This window comes from Perognathus longimembris, chromosome 11 (assembly GCF_023159225.1).
Source record: "Perognathus longimembris pacificus isolate PPM17 chromosome 11, ASM2315922v1, whole genome shotgun sequence".
NCBI lineage: Eukaryota > Metazoa > Chordata > Mammalia > Rodentia > Heteromyidae > Perognathus > Perognathus longimembris.
In genome coordinates this window covers 49,044,471-49,057,099 of record NC_063171.1, presented here as the reverse complement: position 1 = coordinate 49,057,099, position 12,629 = coordinate 49,044,471, and the positions used below count along the sequence as shown (strand labels likewise).

The 12,629-nt window shown below is 35.5% G+C and overlaps 1 protein-coding gene across 3 annotated transcripts in view; it reads left to right on the top strand.

Annotated features, from left to right (window-relative positions):
- The window catches only part of Spata17 (spermatogenesis associated 17), a 134,739-nt gene that overhangs the window by 65,350 nt on the left and 56,760 nt on the right, over positions 1-12,629 (top strand). For all 3 annotated transcript variants that reach the window (XM_048357763.1, XM_048357762.1, XM_048357764.1), the window contains one exon: positions 8,481-8,687. In XM_048357763.1, the coding sequence (XP_048213720.1) occupies positions 8,481-8,687 (207 nt within the window). The remainder of the gene's footprint in view (positions 1-8,480; positions 8,688-12,629) is intronic.

Below are 12,629 nucleotides of genomic sequence, written 5' to 3'. Positions count from 1 at the left end.
TCGGCTTTAACAATAATATGAATTTAGTATTTATTCTGCCTTATATATGCCATATATTCTGTCATTCTTTTACTTTCTTTTCGATATGGGTTTTTCTTTCCTTCATTCTTCCCTTATTTCTGTTATTCCTCCCTTCCTCCATCCCACCCTCCTTCTCTTCCTTCCTTTCTCTATTTTTTTTAAAATTTGAGACAGGGTCTCATTATATTGCTTAGGCTGGCCTTGAACTCAAGATCTTCATGCTTTTGCCTCCCAAGTGCAGAGATTATGGGCATTTGTCACTGTACCCACCATAGGCCATTTTGTTTTACTACTAGGAAACATCCCAATGATAGTGGTGGTACAGGAAGTACCTTTTAACTTTTTGTTTGTTCCTTTTCTAGTTATATTTCTACTTTAATTGCATTATGACCTGAGAGAACACCTCTATGATTTCTTCTTATATTCATTAGGTGTGTGTCATGATTCAGAATATGGTCTGATGTGTATTCTGCTGTTTGCTTGGTAGAGCTCTGTAAAGACATCAGTTCATTGATGTGCTGTTAAATTCCACTATGTCCTACTGATTTTGGGGGGTGGGGGTGGGGGGTGGTAGGTGTCATTTCTGATAGATGATCTTCACCAGAAGTAGTTGATTCATACATTTCTCCTTGGAGAGCTATTAGGTTTTAGCCTTAAGTATTTTGATATTTTGTTGCATATAAATGAATGATTATTAGAACTTCTTGGGAAATTGTCCCTTTTATCATTACCTAACACCTGACTTTATCCCTACAAGCCTTCCTTTTTCTAAAATCTTTGTCTAAAACTAAGATACTCCAGATTCTTTTGATTAGTGTAATTAGGATGGTATATATTTTGATATATATATACATATATATATATATACAAGGTAGATTTCTTTTACACTGCACAGAACTGCCTTTTTACTGACTCTGATCTTCTTTGTCTTTGTTGTTACTTATTTCTTGATATTTGCTTTGTCATATACTTTGTATTGTTAAGCAGGCTTTTTATATATTTCCATTTCATTCTTTTCTTAGAATGTCAATTATGCTCCTTTTTTGGAACTGGTTTATTGGTTGCTGTAGAGTTTGCAATACATAGTTACAACCCAACCAACTCTACTTTATACTTACAAATTCATTCTTTTAAAAGAGAAGACATTGATCAGAATGCATTGTATTCATCAACTACTTTGCTAAATGGTAACTTGTACAACTACTTAAAGATAATAATTAAATGTTTATAGTCTGAAAAAATAGCTTATAAAACTAAACTCTTTATTCTTCCATAGTTTCTCTTGTATTATTACTCTTATTTATTTCCCTTAAATATGGCATTTGTGTATATTATATATCTTCACGCTGCTATTTCAAACATTAGATCAAATAAAAAACATTATAAAACTATTCTTTACTGTAGGATATTCTTCAACAACACTGTTTTTTTGCTTACTTAAATTTGAATTTCTCTCCTGTATAGTTTTCCTCATCTCCTAAGATTTCTTTCAGTGTTTATTTCAAGATACGTCTTTGGGAACAAATCTCAAGAATCAGACAGTCTTCATTGCTCTTTAATATTTGAAGAATAATTTCACCAAGTATACATTTTTAGCACTCTCACTCTTTCTTGTTTTCTCTCCATAGTTCAAATATTTCCCTACAATTTTCTCTTATATAGTTAGCAAGAAATTGGATGTTATTGAGGTAATATATTTTACTTTTGTAAGCTTTTTTTTTTTTGGCCAGTCCTGGGGCTTGGACTCAGGGCCTGAGCACTGTCCCTGGCTTCTTTTTGCTCAAGGCTAGCACTCTGTCACCTGAGCCACAGCGCCACTTCTGGCCGTTTTCCATATATGTGGTGCTGGGGAATCGAACCAAGGGCTTCATGTGTAGGAGGCAAGCACTCTTGCCACTAGGCCATATTCCCAGCCCCTATATTTTACTTTTGCCTTTACATTTTAAAGCTGTTTTTCTTTTGATTTTCTGAAGTTAGAATGTGCAATACCTAAGTTTTTTGTATTGATTATCATACTTAATATTCTGTGAGCTTCCTGGATCTATTATTTGGCATCTAATATCAGTTTAGAGAAATTGGCAGTCATTATTGCTTCAAGTATTTCTTCTCTTTTTCATATTCTTCTCCTGTCATTTCCATCATGGATAAGTTATAATGATTGCAGTTGTGCCACAGTTTGTGGGTAATCTATCCTGGATGGCTGTTTTTTGTTTTTGTTTTTGTTTTTTTTTTTTTTACCAGGATCAGGACTTGAACTCAGGGCCTTGCAGTTGCTCAACTGGCACTCTACCATGCCTGGTTATTTGGAGATGGGAGTCTTGTGAACTTTTCTGCCAGGCTAACCTTTGTCCTCTGAATCTCAGCCTGGGGACTAGCTAGTATTACAGGCATGAGCTATTGGTGTCCAGATTGTGTTCCATTTTTATTATATTTTTTCTTTTACTTTACTTTTCCCCTTTTATACATTTCTACTGATACATTCTGCAGCTTTGAAGATTTCCTTCCATCATGTACTATCTACTAAAGTGCTCATCAAATATGTTCTTCATTTCCATGACAGTGGGGTTTCTTTTGTAGAACTTCATTTTCTCTGCTTAGGTTGGGCATCTTCTTTTGTATAAGAAATATATGTAGATAAATGGATATTCTCTAGAATAAAGAAGGTACACCACAGTAATTAGGGCATCCTTCTAAGGGTGAGCTTTCTGATATATGTCCTTGACCCTTGCTCTGAGTAGCTCTGAGGAGTCATGGCGCTCGCTAAACACACTCATGCTCCATGAACTTGCTGCCTTTGAAATTCGCTCCTCTTCTACAGCACTGAGGAATTCAGGAAGAATGATCTTCAGAAAAGCAAACTCACAACCTGGTGATGAGCAAAATAATCCCCTCGATAGTGCTCTTAACCTCCTGGGTCTGAGATCCCAGAAGGATTTCAAATGCTCTTTCTCAGGATTACAGTTAATGTGACATCACTGTAATTGGTCTCAAACATTATATATATATATATATATATGTGTGTGTGTGTGTGTGTGTGTGTGTGTGCATATACATATATATGTGTGTGGTATATGTATGACATACATACCTGATATATGTGTGTGTGTATCAATCTGTCTATCTATCATCCATCTATCCATCCACTCATCCATCATCTACCTACCACTCATCCATCATCTACCTATCTCATTAGCAGGATTGCAATAGGACCAAAAGCTTGTGTGTGCTAGACCAAACACCCTACCACTGAGTTATAACTCTTGCCCTAAAAATTTCATTTAACTAAAGTGAAAGAGGAGAAAAAACAAGCATTTGGACTTAGTGGTAATTTCTTTAAGCCTTGCTTTATGTAATTTAAAAATCTATACTATAGTTAATAATAGTCATCTTTTTTTGTTTATGTGATGGTCCTGCATCTTGAACTCAGGACCTGGGCACTGCCTGAGCATTTTTGCTCAAAGCTAGTGCTCTACCACTTGAGCCACAGTTCCACTTTCAGATTTCATCTGTATGTGCATGGGAGGGTAACTGGAAATAAGAATCTCACTGACATTCCTGTGTTGGCTTCCAACAATGATCATCAGATCTCAGCCCCCTGAGTATCTTGGATTACAGGCATGAGCCACCAGCACCTGTCTGTAATAATTTTTTTAAAATAAATTCTATCTCTATGAGTTTTGCACGCACGGCCTCTCACTCTCATTTGACTTTCTTGCTGAAGTTTGATGCTAGACCACAGGATCTGTGCCTCCAGCCTGGCTTTCTGATAGTTATTTTGGAGATTGAGTATCATGAGCTTTTCTACCCAATCCCCAGTTAGGATTACAGGCATAAGCCCCAAGACTTGACTTACGATTTTTAAGTCTTGTTTTATGTGGGTAAATCTTGTAGCAATCATATTCCTCTGAATGCCTGCTCCTTTCAAAGATGTCTTATTCCTTCCAGAGTGTTGTATCTAAGTGTGGCAGTGATCTGAAATACAGGGAACTATAAAGTGCTGGAGCTGAGAAATGACTGCTTCCTCTTACTTCTCAGCAAGAGTAATTGAATAGAGAATATTTTACTAAACGCTGGACTGTGACAGTGTGTTAACACTCTGGCTATCTCCTAACAGCAGGGCAATTATTTGCTGTGTGAGATCCTTATAAATCCCTTGGCACAAGCATGTCCTGATAATTATGATGAACTTCCCTGGTCAGTGTTGATTCAGCAGTCCCTACTCTTGCAAATATTTCATTCACAGTTCTCTGGCCCACTTTTACTTTTCTAGTCGTTAGAGGTCTTTGCTATCCTCCCTACTTTGAAATTGCCCTTGCTTTAAGCTTAGTCATGTTTTTTTTTAGACAGGCATCCTTTAGAACTTTGGGTCACAAATTGTGAATCAGGTACACTAAATCTAGTTTTAAATTTGGTTTCCTTTTCTGGCAATTTGTGACTCTTGTTTGGTGTACCATTATCATTTGCAAAAGGAAGATTTGACTTCTCTTCTCTGCCTTGTATGCTTAGCTGGTTTTTATTCCTAGAATAAACATACTTTCAAAGCTAGAGACCTCACTATGTTTCATATGGAAAAATATAAAATTAAAACATTAGAAATTATTCTCTGACAATTATGAACATACATTATCTGGTTATACATTGTTCCTGTTTTATGGAAATGTTTTTTACTAGTGTATTCATATGTTTTCAAATCAGTTGCAATTTTCAATTCTTTCCCATATGATACTTAAGAACAAGAATTTAAAAAAAAACTTAGAAGAGATAGATTGTTAGAAATATGGAATAGTTCAAAATATGAATATGAAGCTAAGGGTGGCTGGGTAACAAATGGCACATTTGCTCATTGCTCAACCTGACATAATTAATATTCTAGGTCATGCTTAAGTTCCCATGATGGAAGGTCTGAAAGGGGGAATTCAAGAAAAATATATATCTATGATATAACTCATTGCCTTTTTTTTTTTCCTTTTGACGAGTCAGAATCATAGCCTTAAAAAAAAATTCGGTGCTTTCACACCTCATTTGCCGTCTTCACCACTGGGCCACTATCAGCAGCAGTGGGGTCGGCGGCGGAGAGGTCAGTAGAAGCTATTAGCAGAGTCCTCTCCTGAGATTTCTTGGGTCTTATTGAGTTGAATGTTAGCATGACAGTACTGCAAATAACTCAGTTGTAGGCTTTTTCTTTCTTCTTCTTCTGCTCTTTTTTTTTTAACAGTTAGCACAGATTTCCCCATAGTGTTGGTCACTCTAGAAAATTATTGCTGAAAATGAAGTCCCCAAAGCTAGCTTGGCAGTCGCCCTTCCAAGTTGTGAAAAATGTGAAAACTGGAAAATATGTCATAGTCCCGTAGGGTTAACCTTGCCTTTGGTGGCTCATAATTTTTTTTAATAAACAAATCATTATTGTTAGGTGGCTAATAAATTGTGGAAGGTGGCTATTGAGACAATACTAAATTAAGGTGACTTTATTAAAGAAACGCTCATTGAATGAATACTATAGCAACATAAATGATAGGGCACTTGCTTGCTATAGGGAGTGTTTTTATTGATGTGTGTTAGCAAATGCATTAAATTAATTTCCAAAATACACCTTGAAGATTCTTAAATGATACATTTGAAATTCAATTAAAATATATATTCTATCTCAATTTGATTTAAATTGCAAAGAGAATACACATGAGAAGGTTCCTATATGGGTTGCAAAATATAATTTAAGAAAGCTATCATGTCTACTGATCTATTTGCATTTCCCATCTAGCCCATGTATACACGTGCACACAAATGTGGATGGAGATCAAGATTCCTAATGGGGTAAAGTTAATATGACTGGTAGCAGTTGTTCAGGTAGATAGATATTTTAAAAGCTAAATTATAATCTAGTTAAATTATACATGTTTTGCTATTTTAACTTAGGTGTAGAAATTTTAGTTATATACTAAGAGCTTCCAATTAATGAGATCAGACTTGCCAACCAATACAGTGTTCTACATTTTTCATAAACTGTTTTATTTAGTTACATGTTAATCAGAATATTCTTTTTAATATAGCATTTATTATTTTTCATTACAATCAATATGTTCTTTGAAAATCATCTTAAAAAGCACCATCTACTTAAAAATTACTAGGCACCCAAGGGTATTGGGATTGTGTGCATATTTTGTCTGATTAGTATTCAAACTACCTATCTACTTTGTGTACATTTACTCCATAGTGAGAGAATCATAGCATGGCTTTTAAAATACATTATAAAGCTGCCTTTTACTGGTTAAATGGAGTAGTTTTTTCACAAATCAACCAGTTCAAAAATATTTTAGAAATATTTCATATACTGTGTTTATATTAACTTTTTAGTACAATAATATTTAGTCCTCAATTATACAATATCAAATGGTAGAAATAGAGCTATGGCTCAAGTAGTTGAGTATCAGCCTTGAGTGTAAGAAAAAGCTAAGGGACAGCACTAAGTCCCTGCGTTCAAGCCCCAGTACCAACACACACCCACACACACACACACACACACACACTCAGGCAGATATTGAATTGGAGGTAACTCAAATAGGAGTGTGTTCATTTAGTTCTAGTTCACATTGTTATTGTGACAAAGCAAATTGACACATAACAAACATAAAAGTGACTAATCTATGAATTCCTTGAAAAGCAGTCAATAATATATTGAAATAAATCTCAAAGGTTTTGCAATGAGAGGGCTAGGGTAAAGTAAATGATTTCACGGGCTTTGGGGGTCTATGTGTTGTTCTAAGTATTTAGTCTTCACTTATTGAGTTTCTATTATGTGCCCAGCATTCTGCTAGGCCTAAGATTGCAAAAGTACCTGCATGAGTGTCCCTGTACCAAACTGCTAGTTTGTAGAAGACATGAACTCACAAAGATAAGTATGAAATGAGGCTTGAGATGTTGTCGTGGCGATATCCCAAGGCTATTAAGGAAGCATTAGAGAAAAGACCTTGAATCCAGTGTTAGTAAATGTTTGAGAAATAGGAGTTTAACTCTTATTGAAATATTGGTTGGAAATATAGGATTTTCTTGCATTGTTTTTTCAAAGGCAGCCTTCCTCGTTCATCGTGGTACCTTGGAATATATGATTCTTGGAGACTATAACAGCTAGGAATATTTGTGAATAGGATGGCATAAAAAATACACATTTTAGGGAGGAGGGAGGGGGGTATGAAGGACAAGGTAACAAACTGTACAAGAAATGTATCCAGTGCCTAACATATGAAACTGTAACCTTTCTGTACATCAGTTTGATAATAAAAATTTGAAAAAAAATACACATTTTAGGAAGAACAGGTAGATTTAATAAATACATTCTTTCTATAGTCCAGTATGTCAACAGAAGAAGCAAATCTAGTCTCACAATCATTTAAAATATATAACTTTTCTCTATGAATATGCATTTGCTTTTAGGATATATATATATACATATATATATATATATACATCATGGTTCTGTAGACATCAATAAGGAAAAATGTGCTTCTTTGCAGCTTGTAGACTCAAATAACATCAGGTAATGTGCTAAACTTGTGCATGGTAATGTGCTAAACTTGGACTGAGTATTTGTCACATATAAATGGGTAGAACCTCTGTTGCACAATGGAGCTTTGCTGAGTATGTTTGAATGATTTGATGCAATGTGTGGCAGCCAGTGACAGAGCAACCAAACAAAGAGCAAACCAATGTACTGAGCCATGGTACTTTTTATGTGTTTGTTACATCTAGGGTATGAAGTGCGATGATCAACAAAACAGAGTATGTGCATAATACCAGTTTGATCACTTTGGAGCAGGACTTAAAATAGCTGTCATTACAATATGTGATAATTAACCATTCTGATCTTCAAATTTTTACTAAGAACATACCTTTTTACCTTTATGGGCTGGGAATATAGCCTAGTGGTAGAGTGCTTGCCTCGTATACATGAAGCCCTGGGTTCGATTCCTCAGCACCACATATATAGAGAAAGCCAGAAGTGGCAATGTTGCTCCAGTGGCAGAGTGCTAGCCTTGAGCAAAAAGCCAGGGACAGTGTTCAGAACCTGAGTTCAAGTCCCAGGACTGGCCAAAAACAACAAAAAAGAATTACCCTTAAAGTAACTCTAGCCATGCACATTTGACTTCCTGCAAATGAATGCATGATATACAGATATGGTTAAATATACATAGTATACTTTTCTTAGTGATGATATCAAAAGACTATGTGTGGCGAATACTCACCATATGTCAGTAGTGTTTGACCTGTTTACTACTCAGTTCACAAATGTGTGATTGCTTTGTAAGATCTCCTTTGATGGGTCTCAAGTCTACCTCTGATTAAGAGCCAGAGTTGTTCTTGGTTTTTACACTTTTCAAATGAAAAGCTTCACAGTCCAACCTTACCTTCCTCTCACTCCATGCCAAAATGAAAGAGAAATCTACAAATTCTTTCTTTTTCTTTAGATTCCAGGTATATACAATTCACCATACAGGAAAGAACCTGATCCATGGGAGCTGAGGCTGCAGAAGGCAAAGCCTTTAGTACATCGACCACCAAGAGTGAAGTATAACAAGTTCACCACCAACCTCGAGGAGTGGCTGGAGTGCACAAGTGCCCGCTCTTTCCCACGGGCTGACTACCTGCCACCCATTAACAGGAAATTGTGCCAGGTACTCAGTATTCCTGGGAGAATTCTGTCAGCAGTTTATCATTCTGTTCTTTCTCCTCAGCTTTTTAATGTATATAACATGAAATTTACTATCTTCACTTTCAGTGGAATTACGTACATTCAGGGGATCATGGGGCCTTTACCAACATCTGTTTTTCTTTCTTCCTGAATGGACTCTTCTACCTAGGATGGTACCTTTTAGGTACCATGTTATAGCATGTTCTAGGATTTCCTTTTTTAAGGCTGAATTCTATCCCGTGTGTATATTGGTTTGTGTATCCCTTCATTTGTCAACAGGTATTTTGAGGTCTTCTGTTCTTAGGTTTGCTCTTCTCTATTTGAGCTATATAGCCCCAGCCCTTTTTGCCGTAGTTATTTATTTTTTGATAAATCTTAGTTTTTCCTTTCTTATCCTTTAGATTTCAGGTATATACAATTCATCATTTAGGAAGGAGCCTGACACTGATTCTTCTATTCAGGCTTCCTGCCACCGGCAGGATGACATGCGCAAACAGATTGTTGCCCAAAAGTGGAATTACAGTTTGCAGTATTCCCCATCCCAACCAACACAGTAGCTAGGATTACAGATGTGAGCCACCAGCCCTCTTCTTTGGAGAAATGTCTATTCAAATCCTTTCCCTTTAAAAAAATGTGCTGTTTATTTTGGTTGTAGAGTTTTAGAAATTCTAAATGTGTTTTGAAGAAATGAAACGTTATAAATTGCTCATCTTAATATTTCCTTCTAATATAGTAGTTTCAGCTGTTACTATACTTTTCTCAATAAAACCTCAACACAACTGATTTTAATTCTTACACAATTTTCCCTTTAATGCCAATCTCTCTCTCTCTCTCTCTCTCTCTCTCTCTCTCTCTCTCTCTCTCTCTCTCTCTCTGGGTGTGTGTGTGTACAAATATATGCAGTATACAGTATATATGGAATACATAGGTGAATTATATATTTCCATAAATAAAAGATATTTTTATATTTATAGAGCATACACACAAATTATATATGCATCTACATTCATTAATGTATATGTATGGGAGATAAATGTGTTATATATATGCAAACAGCGTGTATATAGAAAAATTTCTACAAGTTTGTATAAAGAGAATGAGAAATGTATATTTTAAATAGGGAATCTACACATATATGGAGGATTTTTTTTAAAGACTTTGTTTGCTTGTTTGCTGTTTTAAAGACAAGATTTTACTATGTAAATGCAATATGCCCTCAAAGTTCTAAGCCTGCCTCAGCCTCTTCATTCTGCTGGGATTACAGGAATGATCCACCATTCCTGGCTTAAGTAGAATACATTCATACATACATACATGCATGCATACATGCATGCATGTGTGTATATTTACCTACACATATATGTACATGTACACATATATACACATAACTTAAAATAAAGGATATCTGCAAATATGTTTTGTTTCCTTCTCTCCTTCTCTCTCTATTTTTCTTTTTTTTCCCTATCTTCTCCCTTGGTGACCTCAGATTTCCTTCCTTTCTGTCGGGATGTGTTCCATTCTGTCATTTTCTTTCTGCTTTCTTCTTTCCACTTCTCCCCATCATTTCTTCCACTTTATTCCTTCTTTTCTTCCATTTTTCTATTTTTCCTTTTTCTTCCTTCCTCTTTTATTTCTTCTCTTTCCTTCCTTCATTATTCTCTTCACAGAATAAAATTATTTTCTGTTGTTTTGTTTATGTGATACCTACTTTTTAAAAATGTGTGTATATATTAAAATTGAGAGCACTTTGAAAAACTATATACATATATGCTTTATATACCTATACACTTAAGATATGATAATATTTGAATGAAAAACTTAGCACTTCATCAAATGATTTTTTAAATGTATAGGGAAGTTTTACTAAGTTAGAAAATTAATCGTGTGATGACGCTTTAAGATTGTACAAGATGCCTATAAAATAACATGGATTATTAAGAGAAATAGTACAGAATAAGTAGGGTGCAGTAAGTCATGCCTATAATCCAGTTTCTGAGGTTGGGGAGGGTAAAGTTGGAGGCCTAGGCAAAAAATTTAATGTGACCCCATCTCAAGAAATGAGTGGAGCATAGTGTCATGTTCCTGTCACCGTGTTCCTTGTCATAGTTCAGGATGGCCTGGAAGAAAAGCAAGACTGTATGCAAAAATAATCAGAGCAAAAGGGACATGTGTGGCTCACATGTAGTGTCTACCTAACAGACATGAGTCCTTGGGTTCAAAGCCAAAAACTGCCCAATAGGTGTGTTTATGTGTGTAACTAAGAATCCAAGAAGATCCTGAATAGTCCACACACTTACGGGGCTATTATCTGGAAATTAACACAATAAGTATTTACATGATATGCATTTGTTTCCAAAATCTAGAATTATATGTCACTGCAGACATGGTTCAAATAAGTGACTGAGATCTAAAGGGCAGGCTAGCAAGCTTTTGGCAAAGGGAACATGACAGCAGATGTCAAGTTCTCAATCACGAGAGGACCATTAGGCTCAAAAGCAAGTCTGGTTGTCTGTGATACACATGTATGACCTAGTATCTAAAAGACAAGGAGACAGATAGTTGGATATTAAGGTATCAACAACAGTTGGAAGCTTGACCAATGAGAAGACCAATCATTACATCCCACGCATGCTGCCCTTTGAAGTCATAGCTTCAGCATATTTGCTGATTTCTTTGATGCTACATTATCCAAAACCTTCTAAGTCTCATCTTGAAAATAATAAGAACAGTTGTAACAACACTAACACTTGTTTGCAACTTATAAGTGTTTATTATGTTCTGTGTATGATATTAAGGCTTGAATAAATAATTGTATGAGATACATATTATTCCATTTTACATATGATGAGAATAGTCCTAAGGAAGTAAATTATGTCCCAAGGTATACATCCAACTATTACTCCTTTTATACCATAGGATTTGTCAAACATAACTGAATTAAAAAAGAAACAAAGACTGATTTCTTAATGGCAGGTGCAATCATGATACTGTCTCTTTAAAAAGTAAAGTTCCAATAAAAATCCATTAACTACTTTCAAATATAGCAATCCTCCTGTCCAGCTGTGAAAAGTACTAGATGATACTTATTTGCCATTTGTGTTATTTACGGTCCATGACTTTTATGGTAACTGGTTCCTATTATTGGTTTCTATTAATGTAAAACATAAGTGAACATAAATGAGGCGTGAATCATTTCTTTTTATTAGCCTCAGAATCTCCACTCAGGGCCCGCGGTAACTCCAGCTGTGTCTTGTTAGTGATAACCTATTTAAAGAAGAGAAGTTTAAGAATAAGGAGTATGATTAGACATCTTCATCCATTTTATATTGCTTCTTTCTGGCACAACAGTGGTAGAAGAAGGCAAACAGTATGTAATTGATGGTACACCCAAGTCTCAGGGTGCCTGGCTTACAGTGTATTTACCATGACACTAATTGGACAAGCAGTGGATTCTAGTAACTAGTCTAAGTAGCTACCACCTTCACAAGAGTGTCATAGGTTGCTTCAGAGTGCCCTATGGGTTTTTCCGTACTCTGTTTTTGTGTCTTTAAATAGTAGCACAGCCATTGAACAATAGAATTTAGAATAATCAAAATAATGTCCGAAAATTACTAAAAATGCTCGCTTTTCTATGTTTAGGAGAACCACCACTTAAATATGAGGTGTTTCTCTAAAAGCTTTAATTAAAAAAAATTAAAACCTTGTACTCTCCAAATTGAATGAACAGATGGGCTTTGGGGGAATGATGCTAAGGTTTGATTTTCTTTTCATACTTTCTTTTCATACTTGTGTGTCAATTCAAAAGACACTGGGCACTATGTTGAAAATGGGAGCGAATAAGGAAAGGGGTGATATTGCCCACAAAGAAATGAACTTACTACCTGAGCTGTGTAACTGTAAACCCTCTGCACATAGCCTTTATAAT